Below are 17,412 nucleotides of genomic sequence, written 5' to 3'. Positions count from 1 at the left end.
AACAATCATGTATTTATAAACTTTACGTATTACAAAATGTATATTACAGAAAACAAATAGAAAAATTAACAAACTACGATAGTAAGAACATAGAGAAATAGAAAGATCAGTAATACGAGGCCATAACAAAATTTATTCAAGTCCACATTCACAAACACACTTCCTTTTTTGTTGCTGGAACCATTTAATAAAACACTGTCGTAAAACTTTAGACCTCTTAAAAGTGTCTATGTACGAAGTCCAGAGACCTATCATAATATGAAAATGCCAGGTCAATATGTCGTGCACTGTATATTTTTGATCAGCTAAAATAAGTAAAAATGGTATTGTAATTGTTTTTTGATATTGGGTGATATACAGGGTGTCCCAGAACTAATACTACGCCCGAAAATGGGGAAGAAATGAGGTGATTTTAAACAATATTTTCCGTTGCAAACAAGTTGTCCGAGGCGTGGTTGTTGAATTATTAACGAAAATCCGGTACCAATCAGACCGCTCGTATAGCGGACACACAAGGGAGAAACAACTGCCTTTGAAACTGCCGCACCCGTATGTCACGATCGTAACGAAACGTAAGATTAGAACAAAAGTTACATGCAAGAGCAACTAAGAAATTGTTTCAATATTACAGAAAACAAAGATATTAGTCGTTAGTTATGTTCGCTGAGTAAATGTACTCAATGTAACATACTCAATGAAACAACTAACAACTTTACAACAAATTACAGAGTAGCTAAAATTATAAAGAATAGGAAAAGAGTTAGAGATTAACTTAGTCAATCGTCTTTAACTTCACCTGCTCCTAGAAGAATTTCAGTGAGTCAATGTGCCGAAGCTTGACACTCGAAAGTAAAACACATGGCCATGTCTGTCAGTGACCTGCTCTAAACATCACTCCTGCCCATCGAACTTTGATACTTGAAGATAAAACACATGGGCAGCAGTGATGTTTAGAGTGAAGTCATTGACCGATATGGCAATGTTGTGGCATACGGGTGCCGCAGTTTCGAAGGCAGTTGCTTCTCCCCTATGTGTCCGCTATACGAGCGGTCTGATTAGTACCGGTTTTTCGTTAATAACTCAACAACCACGCCTCGGACAACTTGTTTGCAACGGAAAATATTGTTTAAAATCACCTCATTTCCTCCCCATTTTAGTATTAGTTCTGGGACTTCCTGTATAGACTGCGGATTTTTCTGGATTTATAGAAAATGTGCACGTATGAAAATTCACCTATTGTTTACAGGGTGTTCTAGAAAAAGTGTGTGAGCCGAAGAGAGGTGATTCTGGAAGTATTTCTGAGCAACAATTTTCTTTGTCAAAATGCAAAGTGAGGTATGGTTTTTAAATTATTAACGAAAAACACTAACCAATAAGAGCGCGTGTAGGGCTCACGCTATGCCACAGCCGAGTGTTACGATCCGAGCCAACCTACCCGTGGCTGGACACGGGCCCTACGCGTGCTCTTATTGGTCAGTGTTTTTCGTTAATAATTTAAAAACTATGGCTCACTTTGCATTTTACCAAAGGAAATTGTTGTTCAGAAACATCTCCAGAATTACCCCTTTTCGGTTTTAACACTTTTTCTGGGACACCCTGTACAATCTCCAAAAATACACAAAGCAATTAATGTAAATCTCACATTATGAAATTCTAAAAGTTGAAAAATCTGCATAAACAATTTATATTCCTAAACATNGTATATTACAGAAAACAAATAGAAAAATTAACAAACTACGATAGTAAGAACATAGAGAAATAGAAAGATCAGTAATACGAGGCCATAACAAAATTTATTCAAGTCCACATTCACAAACACACTTCCTTTTTTGTTGCTGGAACCATTTAATAAAACACTGTCGTAAAACTTTAGACCTCTTAAAAGTGTCTATGTACGAAGTCCAGAGACCTATCATAATATGAAAATGCCAGGTCAATATGTCGTGCACTGTATATTTTTGATCAGCTAAAATAAGTAAAAATGGTATTGTAATTGTTTTTTGATATTGGGTGATATACAGGGTGTCCCAGAACTAATACTACGCCCGAAAATGGGGAAGAAATGAGGTGATTTTAAACAATATTTTCCGTTGCAAACAAGTTGTCCGAGGCGTGGTTGTTGAATTATTAACGAAAATCCGGTACCAATCAGACCGCTCGTATAGCGGACACACAAGGGAGAAACAACTGCCTTTGAAACTGCCGCACCCGTATGTCACGATCGTAACGAAACGTAAGATTAGAACAAAAGTTACATGCAAGAGCAACTAAGAAATTGTTTCAATATTACAGAAAACAAAGATATTAGTCGTTAGTTATGTTCGCTGAGTAAATGTACTCAATGTAACATACTCAATGAAACAACTAACAACTTTACAACAAATTACAGAGTAGCTAAAATTATAAAGAATAGGAAAAGAGTTAGAGATTAACTTAGTCAATCGTCTTTAACTTCACCTGCTCCTAGAAGAATTTCAGTGAGTCAATGTGCCGAAGCTTGACACTCGAAAGTAAAACACATGGCCATGTCTGTCAGTGACCTGCTCTAAACATCACTCCTGCCCATCGAACTTTGATACTTGAAGATAAAACACATGGGCAGCAGTGATGTTTAGAGTGAAGTCATTGACCGATATGGCAATGTTGTGGCATACGGGTGCCGCAGTTTCGAAGGCAGTTGCTTCTCCCCTATGTGTCCGCTATACGAGCGGTCTGATTAGTACCGGTTTTTCGTTAATAACTCAACAACCACGCCTCGGACAACTTGTTTGCAACGGAAAATATTGTTTAAAATCACCTCATTTCCTCCCCATTTTAGTATTAGTTCTGGGACTTCCTGTATAGACTGCGGATTTTTCTGGATTTATAGAAAATGTGCACGTATGAAAATTCACCTATTGTTTACAGGGTGTTCTAGAAAAAGTGTGTGAGCCGAAGAGAGGTGATTCTGGAAGTATTTCTGAGCAACAATTTTCTTTGTCAAAATGCAAAGTGAGGTATGGTTTTTAAATTATTAACGAAAAACACTAACCAATAAGAGCGCGTGTAGGGCTCACGCTATGCCACAGCCGAGTGTTACGATCCGAGCCAACCTACCCGTGGCTGGACACGGGCCCTACGCGTGCTCTTATTGGTCAGTGTTTTTCGTTAATAATTTAAAAACTATGGCTCACTTTGCATTTTACCAAAGGAAATTGTTGTTCAGAAACATCTCCAGAATTACCCCTTTTCGGTTTTAACACTTTTTCTGGGACACCCTGTACAATCTCCAAAAATACACAAAGCAATTAATGTAAATCTCACATTATGAAATTCTAAAAGTTGAAAAATCTGCATAAACAATTTATATTCCTAAACATATGTTTAAAAAAATATGATTTTACCTGCAAAAAACCCGCAATCTAGTGATACATTATATATTATGCGTCTTACGGTCTAAGGTCCTTATCACAAATCTCGCTATCAGCTCATTAGTATATTTTATAATGTCAAATATAGTTGTAACGTTCTCCTGTACACGGCTACCAAACAGTTGGATAAGCAGATACCGAGCACGTTTTGCTTGCACTGAAAATGACCGTTCCAATATCGAAAATAATATATTTTGTTTCTTAATTGTGTCCTGAAGGACAATCTTCCTTAATTTCAATACTGTAAAATTTTTTAGTCGGCTATCTAAAATTCTGAAACAATTTTATAATTCATTTACATTTTTTTACGATCTTTTTCTAATTCTCAATCTAATTAAATGAATGTTTCCTAACTCCTCTATTCGATGTTACTTATGATAAACAACAGTAAATAATAATATTAGGTTGTCCGGAAAATTCGTTCCGATTTTTGATCGGTGGATTAATACAGACCTATATCAGGATGATTAAAAAGAAATGATATGTATACATATTCTAAAAGGCGATCCTTCAGGCATCTTTATAAAAAGTAATTATTCAGTGAGATTATGCTGATAATAAAGTAAGTGTTACAGAATGAAGCCAAAATCGAAGTTACAAGGGATAGAGTCTTCAAGTTACATGAAAATGAGAAAGAGTGGAACAAAATAGTATGTACATAATTCAATAAATTAATAAATATGCATTAAAATTTAAATACGCTGCCTTTAAATTTTCTACAAAAATCTAAACAAACCTTCTGGACAACCCAATATGATGAACAAAATAAATCGATTCTTAAGGGGATTCTACAGATAATGGAGTTAACAATCAGATTCTTATAACATTTAGTATATTGTTGGATAAGGATTTTAAGAAGACATGGATAAATTTTGACAGACCGTGGGTACCTAAGAAGACAATTATTAAAGATTTCACTTTTACACATTTTATATTTATTTTTATTATTTTATATTATTCGTCTTATGAAAAATTAATAGTATTCATATATTGTAAAGCACTTGCCAAACAGATATTGCCAGAAATTCTTTTAATAAAATTCAAATACCTATTGAAAACACCTTTACTTTCATAACTATTGAAAAACTATTTCCAACAGCTACGGAAGTTAATGTAAATTAATTACGTGAACACAGCAATGATAATGCCGTTTCTCACAACCAATGAACCGCGATGTGAAATATGAAACAATTAAATTTTTAATAACTTTCTTCCTAGAGATTCAATTATTCATCTTAATACTTTATTATACTTATCTACTTATTATTTTTCTGTAGATCTTATAATTATTTAAAGAAGTTCCTTAATTTTCGTTGTCATTTTGCTGATATTGACTGTTTCTGATATCCCTACGCGGTTTGTTTGAAATTGCATGTATAAGGGCAGAGACGTATGTTAGAGAGATTGTCTAGTGAATAAAATCACATTCAAGATGGAATTGCGTTAAAGATTGAAATTTCCTAATATGTAGAGTGTGTTAGAACCCAATTTATGTAACGGATTTCTTTAAGCCGCTGTAATATCGAGAAAAAATCAGAACTTTTTCATTTAAATTGAAGGAAAAGGAACATGCCATCATTCGCCATGAACAAATCGCTGTGAAAAAAGATATCCAAGTCTCAGCACGTTGTCAAGCTTTGCTAATATTTTAATTTTTTAACATCCCCTTAGATTTTAGCATTATTTATCATAGTATACGAAATGAAAAATCTCTAGACAGTATTTTAGAATGGAGGCTTCCAGCTTTAACTTAAAAGAAAAATCGTCGCCCTGTGCTAATCTGTTACTGAGTAATCATCTTCTAAACTCGAATTTTCGTCACAAATTTCATAATAAAAATTTATCATTCCTTTGAGTAATATATTTAACCACCTGTTTTTGAAAGCTTCAGCTATCAGTACACCACATTTTGTCAAAATCCAGTTCTACATATTATCTATAGAACTCACTTAATGTTTGTTTTTAGGAAACAGAAAAGTTTAAACGAAAGTATTGATAAGTGTTATTAACTTCTTACTGTATAGGATCCGACATTTTCTTTGAATACATTGAATAAGTGAACTTTATTTCAGTGTAATTGGGTTCCAATCCCAAAGACAAGCAGTCAATCTTGTAACCGATGTAGAGGATACTGTCTGCGGCCGCGCGACCATCGTAAGGCACATTAGTTTGCGTTTTTGCTTGTTTGAAATAACAATTATATCGCGGTAATCCGCGTTTCGTTACCTCTAGAAACCTGTATCGATAAAAGCGGCATAAAATAACGCTTATTATTTTCTAATGGAGCCTCAACTTCTTGTGTTTTGGCCACACCTTACACATCGCTCGCCGTTGGCTTACTAGTTGCGATGCATTGTCTGTGTTTAATTTCGGCTAAAATACAAGGAGTCCGGTGTACATACATACAATACTAATTCATACGTATATATTAAAATTGCAATGTCAATCCTGGGATGCTACAACGGGCCATTGAATATCCCAATCATGTGTTATCTATTTTTGGCTACAGCTAAAAAGTAGTAACATTATCTCAAGCACTATTGTTGTTTATTCCCGTCATTATTCAGTTATCATATGCGATATTGCAATACCGTGCTTAATTGAAGAGCTCAGGGCAAGAAACAGTCAGCTCGATTTTGATATGACTGGCCAATTGAATTATCTGATCGTTCGGAGCAACAATCAGAGCAATCGTAAACAACAGTCATCTTTAAGGTGACCGGTTTTTGAGCGGGATGTGTGCGTCATTCGACATTCAGGCCAAGTACAACTAGGGATCGAGATTTCTATCGCAAACTGAATCATGGCTGTGAAGATGATAGTGATAAATACTACGTTTTGCAAAGCAAAAGAATGTTTACTAGTCACAAAATTATATTAAATAAAATATATCATTCATGGTTTTCTAATGTTTTCAAAAGTTCCAATACACATCAAGATGTTGACAATTCAGTTAACCGATTGTTGTTCCGAACGTATCTATAAAAATTAGAGTAAATTTTTGGGATTATTTAATCTCGCTCATAGGTAACGAACAGTCAGAAACGGCTCATGATTTGATCGCTTATTGCACTGAACTAACTAACGAATTTTTTCTGTTACTGTCACGTCGAAGTCGAGTTGACCGTTCCCGGAGCTCTACAATTACAATGGCAGTGCCAAATGACATTGGCGATGATTGTATTAGTAGAACAGTTTTAAAGCGTGTAAGGTGCATCAGCTCGGGATACGCAATGGCCGATTATATGTAGAATTTACATTTACATACATCATTTTTAGCGTGATATTCCAGCGTATTTATGATTTTAAGCGTAGTATTCCAGATTGAGCCACTAGTAGACTGCTGATTTTATGCATTTATAAAAAGACTGAGTATGTAAAAAACGACAAAAAACGGATAGTAGACAAACGTGCATGAAGCATCAACAGCAAAGTACGTACGGTGACTCCTATTGATATTAGTACACATTTAAAAATAGAATAACTTTTTTAATACTGAATCAAATAACTTAATTTTTGGTGGTATGTTAGAAAGCTTAGTTTACTATATAATTTATAACAAAAAATAGTTAAAATTACTATTCGTAGAACAACCGAGTAAAATATAAAATAAAGTAAAGGACATGATTTTTAACTTTTTTTTGTTAGGTATTCTAATAAAAATTTGGAACGTCCCGTTCGCAGATTTAAGTTATGTGCATGTATAAAGTTTGATAGAAATCGGTGAGAGCATAAAAAAATTAGGTACATCGAAAGATGTAAAAGTCCTTTAATTAATCTTAATTATTGACCGAAAGTCGTGAAAAACTGAGATTTTTGAAATTTATAATCGCTTATAACTTACAGCAGTATTAATCGAATTTGATCAAATTTTGTACATGCATATAACTTACATAGATCTACAAACGGGACGTTGCAAATTTTTATTGAAGACCTTAATAAAAAAGTTAAAACTCATATCCTTCACTTTATTTTATATTTTACTCGATTGTTCTACGAACAGCAATTTTAACAATTTCTTTAGACATTATATGTATAATAAATAGATCGTCTAACATACGACAGAAAATTAAGTTATTTAGTCCAATAGTAAAATATTATTCTGTTTTGAAATGTCTAAGAATATTACTGAGAATCGCTATATAAATTGTGTACGTAAAAGACATGAAAAAACGACATATAGTGGATAAAAATATATTTAAGTAGCAGCAGCAAAATACGTATCATAATGTTTACAGGATTAAAGAACGTTCTTATTAAATATAATTTTTAAAATTACATAACAATCCGCAATCTAATTATTAGTTAATTAGTGAGCTAAGTAATTTGTAGTTAAGCTCACGAATGTTTTGTGAAAGTCTGGGAAGAGTTTGAATAGGAAAGCTGAAGTAGAACCAGTTTACTTACTGTTTTGCAAAATCCTCATTGTCGGTTAAATAAAGAATATCATCCACGTATTTCAGAAGTTCTCCTTCTCGCGAAAAAACGGCCAACTCCTCGTTCAGAATAAAACTGTAGTAGATATCTGATAATATTGGCGACAGCACTGCACCTTGAGCGACCCCTTTTCGTAAAGTGTACGTTTTTCCTTTGATTTTTATCTACGAATTAAATTATTTTTATTATTACATTACTAAACCAATTCGTCCAAACGTGTACAATTCTACACATGTTGCTTCATACCAACTGTTCGAAAATGCATTTCGATATGTTTTCAATCAACATACTCTTTCGTACCCACGAACTACCGCCACTGACTGAGTAGAACGTGCCAGGTGCGAATGGCAACGCCAAGTCAGGATGACAACAATACTGTTTGTAACAGGTAGTAATCCTCGTCTGCTGGCGGCTTTTAACAGCATACATTTTCAACGTCAGTTTTTCTGGTAAATCTTTGGAGAGCCATCTCACCATTTCGAATAATAACTCTAAACGTGGAACACAAATTAACTCGTACATACAGCGAAGTCCATACATATTCATACACATTTCACAATTGAATAACTTTTTTAATGTTGGACTTAACGAATTAATTTTTGCTTACATTATGTTATGTACCGTATTTTATCTACATCCTATGCTATTAATTCGATAAGTAAAAATACTCTACAAATAATAACATTTCCTTTAACATTTTATATTAATTACACTGTCCAACACAAAAAAATTTGCAATACCCATCACCTGTTTCTTAGTTTAGAGTTTCTCGTACTGAACACAAGTCTGGAAACAGAATTGCTCTATCACGTACAATTTCTGAAAAATCGTTGTTTTTGTAAAATGCATGTTTTTCGGGAAAAATGGTGTTACAGGAAAATTAAGAGTAACCTAAGAGTACCTCGGCAATATGTATACGCAGGCATCGCATAATTTTTCCCTCGGCCGGAAAGTGGGGACGACGCGACCATGGTGGGGTCTGGTACTTGATGGGGATATGCTAGGAATGATCAGCGAAGGCGCATGAGGGGAATAGTAGTGGGGCTCGAAATACGGGCGAAAAAGAGGGGAAGCGAGCCATGCGGGAAAAAATATGCGCACCCTGTAGTATACGAAATGTCGCGCGGTCCGCCAGTGCCGTAGGTATACATATCCGATACATTTGTGGTACCCTCTTAATAGCTTTTTATAAGTATTACGGTCCGAATTCCGATTTTTATAGTGTGTTATACAGGGTGTAAACCTACAGGTGGGCAATATTTTAAGGACGTGTTCTATGGTCAAAAATAAGACGAAAATCAAGAGAGAGAAAATTGCGTTTGGGGCTTCGTTAATTAGTTATTAACGTTTAAAAATTTGGCGTTTCTGCCCCTGAAATAGAGCAATCCGACCTATACCGGCGGGTGTTTTTACCGTACGCGCAACTGTCGTCGGTCAATGCATGTCGATAACGATGATCAGGATCGTACTTATAATTTGTGGNCCACAAATTATAAGTACGATCCTGATCATCGTTATCGACATGCATTGACCGACGACGATCAGCTGCGCGTACGGTAAAAACACCCGCCGGTACAGGTCGGATTGCTCTATTTCAGGGGCAGAAACGCCAAATTTTTAAACGTTAATAACTAATTAACGAAGCCCCAAACGCAATTTTCTCTCTCTTGATTTTCGTCTTATTTTTGACCATAGAACACGTCCTTAAAATATTGCCCACCTGTAGGTTTACACCCTGTATTACATGCAGTCGTTATGTTTACTACACATTTATTTTTCTATAAATACATAAAATCTGTAGTCTATACACCATGTAATAATTTCTCTAATGCCTAAGAAAAAATTAATTCATTAAGTCCAATAATATAAAGGTTATTCAATTTTTAAATGTATACAAGTATTTCTAGACATAATTATATAACAAAATTCGCTAATTGTCTCCGCAACATTTGTTAAATAAATACTATCGAAACAAAATTTTTATACATTAGGACAATAACATTTAGCATCATTAAACTGATACCTTGTATGATGGAGCCGAATGCATCCACTACGTCACAGTAAACCATATACGTTTTCTTGTTGCGCCTCGATTCAACGACCGACTTCCATTTTTTTTCGAAGTCATTGACTCCAAATTTCGTCACATATAACTGTTTCAAAAAATTCATGATCAGTGTTTTCTGCTGTACAAACTCCTTACTCCTAATTACAAACACATAAAAAATGAACGAACAACCTTTCGATTAACAAGGGATTAAATTGTAAATTAATTCGCTGCCTTTTATTTCAAATTATATTCAGAAAGTGAAGTAATATTTAAGGCTACTGGTACTATGTATTATGATAGTTCTAAACGTGTGGATATGAAGGCATCGAATTATTTTATACACTTGGTAAATTTTTTTAAACGTACTTCTCTGTTTTTAATATCGGCCGCACGTTGGAGAACTTGGGAATTAATTTGTAAATGCCTATCGGCAGACAGGATGAACTGACATTATTGACTTTTAGAGCATTAGTACGCATTTTTTTCTGCAAGAAATTCCTTTGAATTCGATTCCAGTCTGAGCGTATGATAAATAATCTCTCCGTATTGTTGTGGATTGTTATGTGGAAATTTTGGTATATCACTTTAAACAGAAACCCGATGAAGAACCACCTTATAAATTTCAGTAATATTAACCATTTGGTCTTTACGTTTTCTATGCCGCTTACCCACTTGATGCAAGCAATCTAAAATTTATATATAACATTCGAACCAAGAATGTATACTATGATGTTAGTTTCGAGTTATCCATAAATTATTTCAAGTCTTTAAGAAAATATACATTGCTAATCTTACTTTTTTTTTATAAAAAGAATGGTCGATAAAAGAAGTATATCCCTCAATTTTCAATATAAACAAAGCATTCAAAAGTACAAAATTATATTTATGGATTAAACAAAATTAAATCGTTTAGTTAATATCCCTTTACTTTTAAATTTAGTAATAAGTAAATTAAAATGTATATGTAATTATTGCAAAAACACAAAATTTGATATATTTTATGGACAGATCTTTGAGATAAATTACGTACATCTAATTTTGAAACAACTGTTTTCACGTTGAGTAGCTTGAAATGTGGTAAATTCAATAAACGAATCATAGTGTGTTTAATCTTCTTCAAGTTTCGTAATTTTCCAAATATTTCTAATGGAACCACCTTAGAGAACACGAGCTCAAGAAAATATATCAACTTCTCTCTAGTGATCGCATATTGGCATATCGGATTTGCTTGTTGCTTACATTTGTTCTCATGCGCTACATGACTTAATACGCTAGTATAATGAAATTTTTCGTGCCTTTTCTTGAAATCTTCCAAGAGAGAAGAAATCAACGGAATAGAAATTTCGTAATCAACAATAACGATGTCCTTTCTTGTTTCTTTTATAATATGTTCATAAAATTCGTTACCGCTTCTACATTCATCGAGCATGCAGGCCAATGAATTATTTTTATAACTTGGGAAGCCTAATGGCGAAGAATATAAGCGAACGGATACCGATAAATCCTTCGGGAATATGGTTTCGCATGTCTCGTCTATCTTACGTGTGGCTGAAACTACAATTTTATTTTTAGAACTCGTCCCAAATCATATGAATGGATAGAAATTGATCAATTCATAGAAGTATGTATGTAAATGTTAATCACACACCTACAAAATGTTTTTGATTAATATGGGAATATGATATTGAATAAAAACAGTTGAAAGTTGAAAATATGAGAACATATAATTCATTGCAGTAGGATTTTAAACTTTGAACATTCAAGATCTGTATGCCTTAATTTACTTGATTGAAATAAATTTTAACGAATACTTAAATGGAATATTCTTTAATTAAGCATGAAAATTCAATCGTTTATTCTAATTTCGTAAATTACATGATTTTTAGGGGCACGTAAAATACTGTGTTAGGGATTCCTATGTCTTCTTGAATCTAGATGAAATATTAAATTTTGTTTAAGAAGGTATTATGGTCTATTCCCACTGCGTTTTCCGCTCCAAGATTCCGCTCAATCCCGGCGAGCGAAATTGGGGTACCCAAGAGCGGAAATATAGATAGCCAGTACCGTAGTTAAGGGAAATGCAGATATACGGAAAAGCGTGTAAAAGAAAAAATGTGTGGGTGACATTAAGCGAGCCCGGTTTGTTGTGCTCGAGTAAAGGACCTTTCCCACTGTCCACCGGCCCGGAAAGACAGGGCCGAAACATGAAGTTGTGAGGTATAGGGAAAAGCGTGTAAAAGCGTGGGTGCTTCAAAGGGGCCCACTGGCCTGCAGAGCGAATAGGTCAACTGTCTACGTCTCGCTCGGTTATGCCGGTCGGATCTCTCCCTCACTCCGGCCGGCATTTCGGGGCTCACTGGCCTGCAGAGCGAATAAGTCAACTGCGCATGCTCGAGATCCGACCAGCACGGCCGAGCGAGACGCAGACAGTTGATCTATTCTATTCGCTCTGCAGGTCAGTGAGCCCCTTTGAAGCACCCACGCTTTTACACGCTTTTCCCTATACCTCGCAACTTCATGTTTCGGCCCTGCCTTTCCGTGCCGGCGGACAGTGGGAAAGATCCTTTAGACCCCTGCTACAGCGAGAGGGGAAAAAAACCGCGGAGAGCAGAAAAGAGACTGAGCAAAGCGGAAAACCTGGAGATCGGGAAACCTCGGCCGATCTCAAGGTGTGCCGCTTTGTTTGGTCTCTTTCCCGCTCTCCGCGGTTTCTTTTCCCCTCTCGCTTTATTTTCCGCTCCCGAGGTTTGCCATTTTGCTCGGTCTCTTTTCTGCTCTCCGCGGTTTTCTTTCCCTCTCGCTTTAGCAGGAGTCTTACTCGAGCATAAACGGGCCCGCTGAACGTTACTGTCATGTAAGTGATAAGTAGTTGGTAGTGTTTTAGGGTTAGTAGAGTTAAGTTGGTAGTATGGTAGAGAATAAGAAGCAAGCACAGATTAAGAACGTGTTATGGAAAGTTAATAAAAGATTTTAATACATTGGAGCTTAAGTGGTCATATACAATTATTGTTCCTGACTCCACATACAGCGTATTGAGAAACTTTACATGGCGCTGCGGATAGGATGTCAGATAAGTAATAGGATTAATGGAAAGTGATGAAAGAAAGGACATCCCGCCACGTTACGGAAGTCCGCCATTAAATACAGATTCTTCATCCAACAAAAGCGACGAGGAATTTTTTTTATCAATATCACAAGAAGACGAAATGGATTTGTCCATGCCTCCTCCTCCACCCCTCTCATTTGAAGGGAACTTGAAAGAAAATTGGCGAAAATGGAGAGAGAGGTTTGAAGTGTATATGACGGCAACTGCCCTTGATACGAAAGATGAGAAGAGAAGGATTGCTGTCCTTCTTCATCTAATCGGTCCAGAAGCTCTTGAAAAATTCCGCATATTTACGCTTACTGACGAAGAGAGGAAAGTTTACATCAATGTGATGCGTGCATTTGAGGAATTCTGCTCTCCGAGGTCAAACGAGAGTGTGGAAAGATATGTATTTTTCACAAGAATGCAACAGCAAGGAGAAACATTCACATCCTTCATAACCGACCTCAGAAAACTCAGTACCACGTGTAACTTCGGCGAACTGAGGGATAGCTTAATAAAAGACAGAATCATTTGTGGAATGAATAATACTGATCTCAAAATGCGACTTTTGAGAGAAGAAAATTTAGACTTGGATAAGTGCATGAAAATGTGCAAGTCGGCTGAATTATCAATGGCTCAGCTTCAAACAATTGAAGGATCAGACACGGAGGTACACTCGATGAGAATGACTGGATCATCAAATGTGGATAGGCGACAGAAGATGGAACCACGCCATCGGCCAGCTTCTTCAACGAACACCGTTTCGACTTCCAATTGGGGAGATAGGCATTTGATGGAGTCATGGGACACCAATAAGGGTCAGCAAACGCGGAGATGCAGCAGATGCAACAGGACTCATCCCATTCGACAATGTCCAGCATATGGTAAAGCATGTACAAATTGTAAGAAATTAAATCATTTTGCAACTGTATGTAGGTCAAAGCGAGTCGATGTGCTTGAGAATCAAGATAATCTTGATGAAAATCCACAAAATGTAAACCTCCATGAGCAAGTAGAATCGTTATTTATAGCCTCGATTGTTGAGAATGGGAAAGATTGGTGTGAAACAATAACAATCAATAATAAATGACAATTAAAGGTTAAATTAGACACAGGTGCACATTGTAATGTAATTCCCTGTGAAGTATTAAAGACTATGTATGACAACAAACCTGACATTAAAAATACAAATGTTAAATTAAGTGCTTATGGAGGTAAATCAATTGAGGTGCTTGGCAAGTGCAATCTAACATGCAAATTCAAAAACAGAAATGACCAAGTACTCGAATTTATTGTCATAGATGAAAAGAAAGACGTTCCTACAATTATAGGGTTACCTTCTCTAACAAATTTAAACCTTATAAAAAGAATTGACACAATTGAAAGAAGTCTTAATAAAACGCGCATAATGGATGAATATGGAAAGGTGTTTAACGGAATAGGATGTATAAGTGATTTTGAATATGAAATAAAATTAAACAAGAATGCGAGAGGTTGTATAATGCCATGCAGAAAAGTTCCCATAGCTATCTTGGAGCCTTTGAAATTGGAGCTGGAGAAAATGAAGGAACAAGGAATAATAAGCGAGGTTAAAGAACCATCAGAATGGGTTAATCATCTTGTAATAGTTAGAAAACCTAATAATTCATTAAGGCTATGTTTAGACCCTGTTAATTTGAATAAAAACATCCAAAGGGAGTACTTTCAAATTCCAACTTTTGAAGAAATTTGTGCAAGAATATCTGGAGCAAAGATATTTAGTACATTAGATGCTGATAAAGGGTTTTGGCAAATAAAATTGGCAAAAAGAAGTACAGAGTTGGTAACTTTCAGTACTCCATTTGGAAGGTTCAGATTTCTAAGAATGCCATATGGGATCTCATCTGCATCGGAGGTATTTCAAAGATGTTTCAGTGAGGTGTTCGGAGACATTGAAGGAGTAGAAATTTACATAGATGATCTATTAGTATGGGGAAGGGATGAAAAAGAGCATGATGAAAGACTAAGGAAAGTGTTAAAGAGAGCTGAAGAAAGGGGTGTAAGATTTAATCCAAAGAAATGTAATATTGGTGTAAAACAAGTAAAATATGTAGGCCACATATTCACAGAAAAAGGAATTCAACCCAGTGACGAGAAAATCAAAGCAATCGTTGAAATGAGAGCACCGAGCAACAAGCAAGAATTGGAACGTTTTTTGGGTATGGTCACGTACGTTGGGAAATTTATATCTAATCTATCGAGTATCAATGCCGTGTTGCGTAATTTAACGAAAAAAAATGTAATATGGAACTGGGATTCAAATGCGGAGAAAGCATTCAATGAACTGAAATCGAAGCTTATAAATAAACCAGTACTCAAGTTCTTCGACGTACAAAGACCAGTGACACTCTCAGTTGATGCTTCACAGAATGGATTAGGTGCTGTCATTCTACAAGAAAACTTACCAGTAGCCTATGCCAGTAGATCATTGACAGACACAGAAAAAAATTATGCTCAAATTGAAAAGGAAACATTGGCTATTAGTTTTGCATGTAATCGATTTAGACAATATATCTTTGGCAAAACAGTCACTGTAGAAAGCGACCATAAACCACTCGAAGCGATATTTAATAAACCTCTTAATGAATGTCCCCCAAGATTGCTTAGAATGAGACTGTCATTGCAAAATTTTGACATTGTAATACGATACAAACCCGGTAAAGAATTGCTTCTTGCTGATGCATTATCTCGTGCATATCTGCAGAATGGAACTGATGATCTTGAAGAAGAGATAGAAGCTCAAGTATGTTTCCTTATGGATAATTTCCCGATAACACTAGATAAAAAAGAGGAATTCAAAAGAGAATGTCTAATCGATGAAGAAATGCAACTTTTAGTAGAGTATATCAAGAGAGGTTGGCCAAATGAGAAGTCAAAATTAATAGATATTCTAAAACCGTATCACAGTTTCCGCGAGGAATTAAGTATAATAGACGGGTTAATATTTAAAGCCCAGAGGCTTGTTGTACCAAAGAAGTTCAGAAAGCAACTGTTGGAGAAAATACATTATGCTCATCTAGGGAAAGAAAAATGTAAGATTCGTGCTCGTGAGATTCTGTATTGGCCTAATATGAATAAACAAATAGAAGATCTTGTAGATAAATGCCCAACATGCGCTACATACAAAAAAGCAAATGTTAAAGAATCTCTGATTCCACACCAAATTCCAGATGGTCCGTGGGAAACAGTGGGCATGGATATATTTCATTTTTGCAATGCTGAATGGTTGTTAGTCATAGATTATTTTAGTAAATTTGTAGAAGTCATGAAACTGGAGAGTATGCACAGTACCACAATTGTTGCAAAACTCAAATCAATTTTCTCCATATTTGGAATTCCTAAAAGAGTAATTTCAGACAATGGGACTCATTTTAATAATATAAATGTCAAAGAATTTGCAGAAACATGGAACTTTGAACATATTACGTCCAGCCCAATATACCCAAAGTCAAATGGAATGGTGGAACGACATATCGCTACAATTAAAAACATGTTCAAAAAGCTTGAAATGTCCCGCAAGGATCCAAGTTTAGCTCTATTAGAATACAGGAATACTCCGATCTCTGATCAGATCGGATCTCCAAATGAATTATTGTTTGGACACAAAACTCGTGGACTATTACCAATCAGAATACAAAGGGATAAAATTGATCGCGACTGTAAAAATAAACAGAAACTACAAATAAGACAAGAAACTCAGAGAAAACAATACGATAAGAATGCGCACAATCTTAAACCGTTAAAGATAAACAATCGAGTTTTTGTTCGCAAAGATATAGATATGCCATTATTACCAGGTAAAATAACAAACGTGCGTGATACTCCGAGGTCATATCAAGTTCAGCTTGATAATGGTAGCAAAATAGTAAGGAACAGGGCACACTTGTATGATTTTCCATCTGATGATACAGAAATGGAATCCAATTTAAACAAGGAAAACACATTGGGATTATCAAATGAAGGGCACAAGAGTATAAAAGATTCCCAAAATGAATGTGAGAACGATGTCAAGTATGAAAGCCGATCGTCTCCCAGAACGGTCACGCGATCCGGAAGACAAATCAATCCTCCGTCATACCTAGGAGATTACGTAATGTGAATGAGAGTTGGGAGTACCGGAACCAAAGATTGAATGTGTGATTTCATTATTGTTAAGAGAGGAGATGTCATGTAAGTGATAAGTAGTTGGTAGTGTTTTAGGGTTAGTAGAGTTAAGTTGGTAGTATGGTAGAGAATAAGAAGCTAGCACAGATTAAGAACGTGTTACAGAAAGCTAATAAAAGATTTGAATACATTGGAGCTTAAGTGGTCATATACAATTATTGTTCCTGACTCCACATACAGCGTATTGAGAAACTTTACAGTAATGAAAGAATAAACCTTGTATT

The 17,412-nt window shown here is 35.5% G+C and overlaps 1 protein-coding gene across 4 annotated transcripts in view; it reads right to left on the bottom strand.

The window, feature by feature from the left end:
- Positions 1-1,708: 1,708 nt before the first annotated feature.
- Tert (telomerase reverse transcriptase) overlaps positions 1,709-17,412 on the bottom strand; it is a 21,457-nt gene continuing 5,753 nt past the window's right edge. The window contains exons 3-10 of one of the 4 annotated variants that reach the window (XM_026814941.1): positions 10,928-11,451; positions 10,264-10,583; positions 9,871-10,052; positions 8,094-8,338; positions 7,818-8,011; positions 5,428-5,646; positions 3,433-3,683; positions 1,709-1,966 (exon numbers count right to left, since the gene is read on the bottom strand). In XM_026814941.1, the coding sequence (XP_026670742.1) occupies positions 1,794-1,966; positions 3,433-3,683; positions 5,428-5,646; positions 7,818-8,011; positions 8,094-8,338; positions 9,871-10,052; positions 10,264-10,583; positions 10,928-11,451 (2,108 nt within the window). In that variant the 3' untranslated portion in view covers positions 1,709-1,793. Of the gene's footprint in view, positions 1,967-3,383; positions 3,684-5,427; positions 5,647-7,817; positions 8,012-8,093; positions 8,339-9,870; positions 10,053-10,263; positions 10,584-10,927; positions 11,452-17,412 lie in introns of all 4 variants that reach the window. The other 3 variants (XM_026814942.1, XM_018027321.2, XM_026814943.1) reach the window with 3 other exon arrangements.

Source organism: Ceratina calcarata, unplaced genomic scaffold (genome assembly GCF_001652005.2).
Source record: "Ceratina calcarata isolate Rehan_Ccalc_2016 unplaced genomic scaffold, ASM165200v1 scaffold420.2, whole genome shotgun sequence".
NCBI classification, from domain to species: Eukaryota; Metazoa; Arthropoda; class Insecta; order Hymenoptera; family Apidae; genus Ceratina; species Ceratina calcarata.
This window is presented reverse-complemented; position numbering and strand designations above follow the sequence as displayed.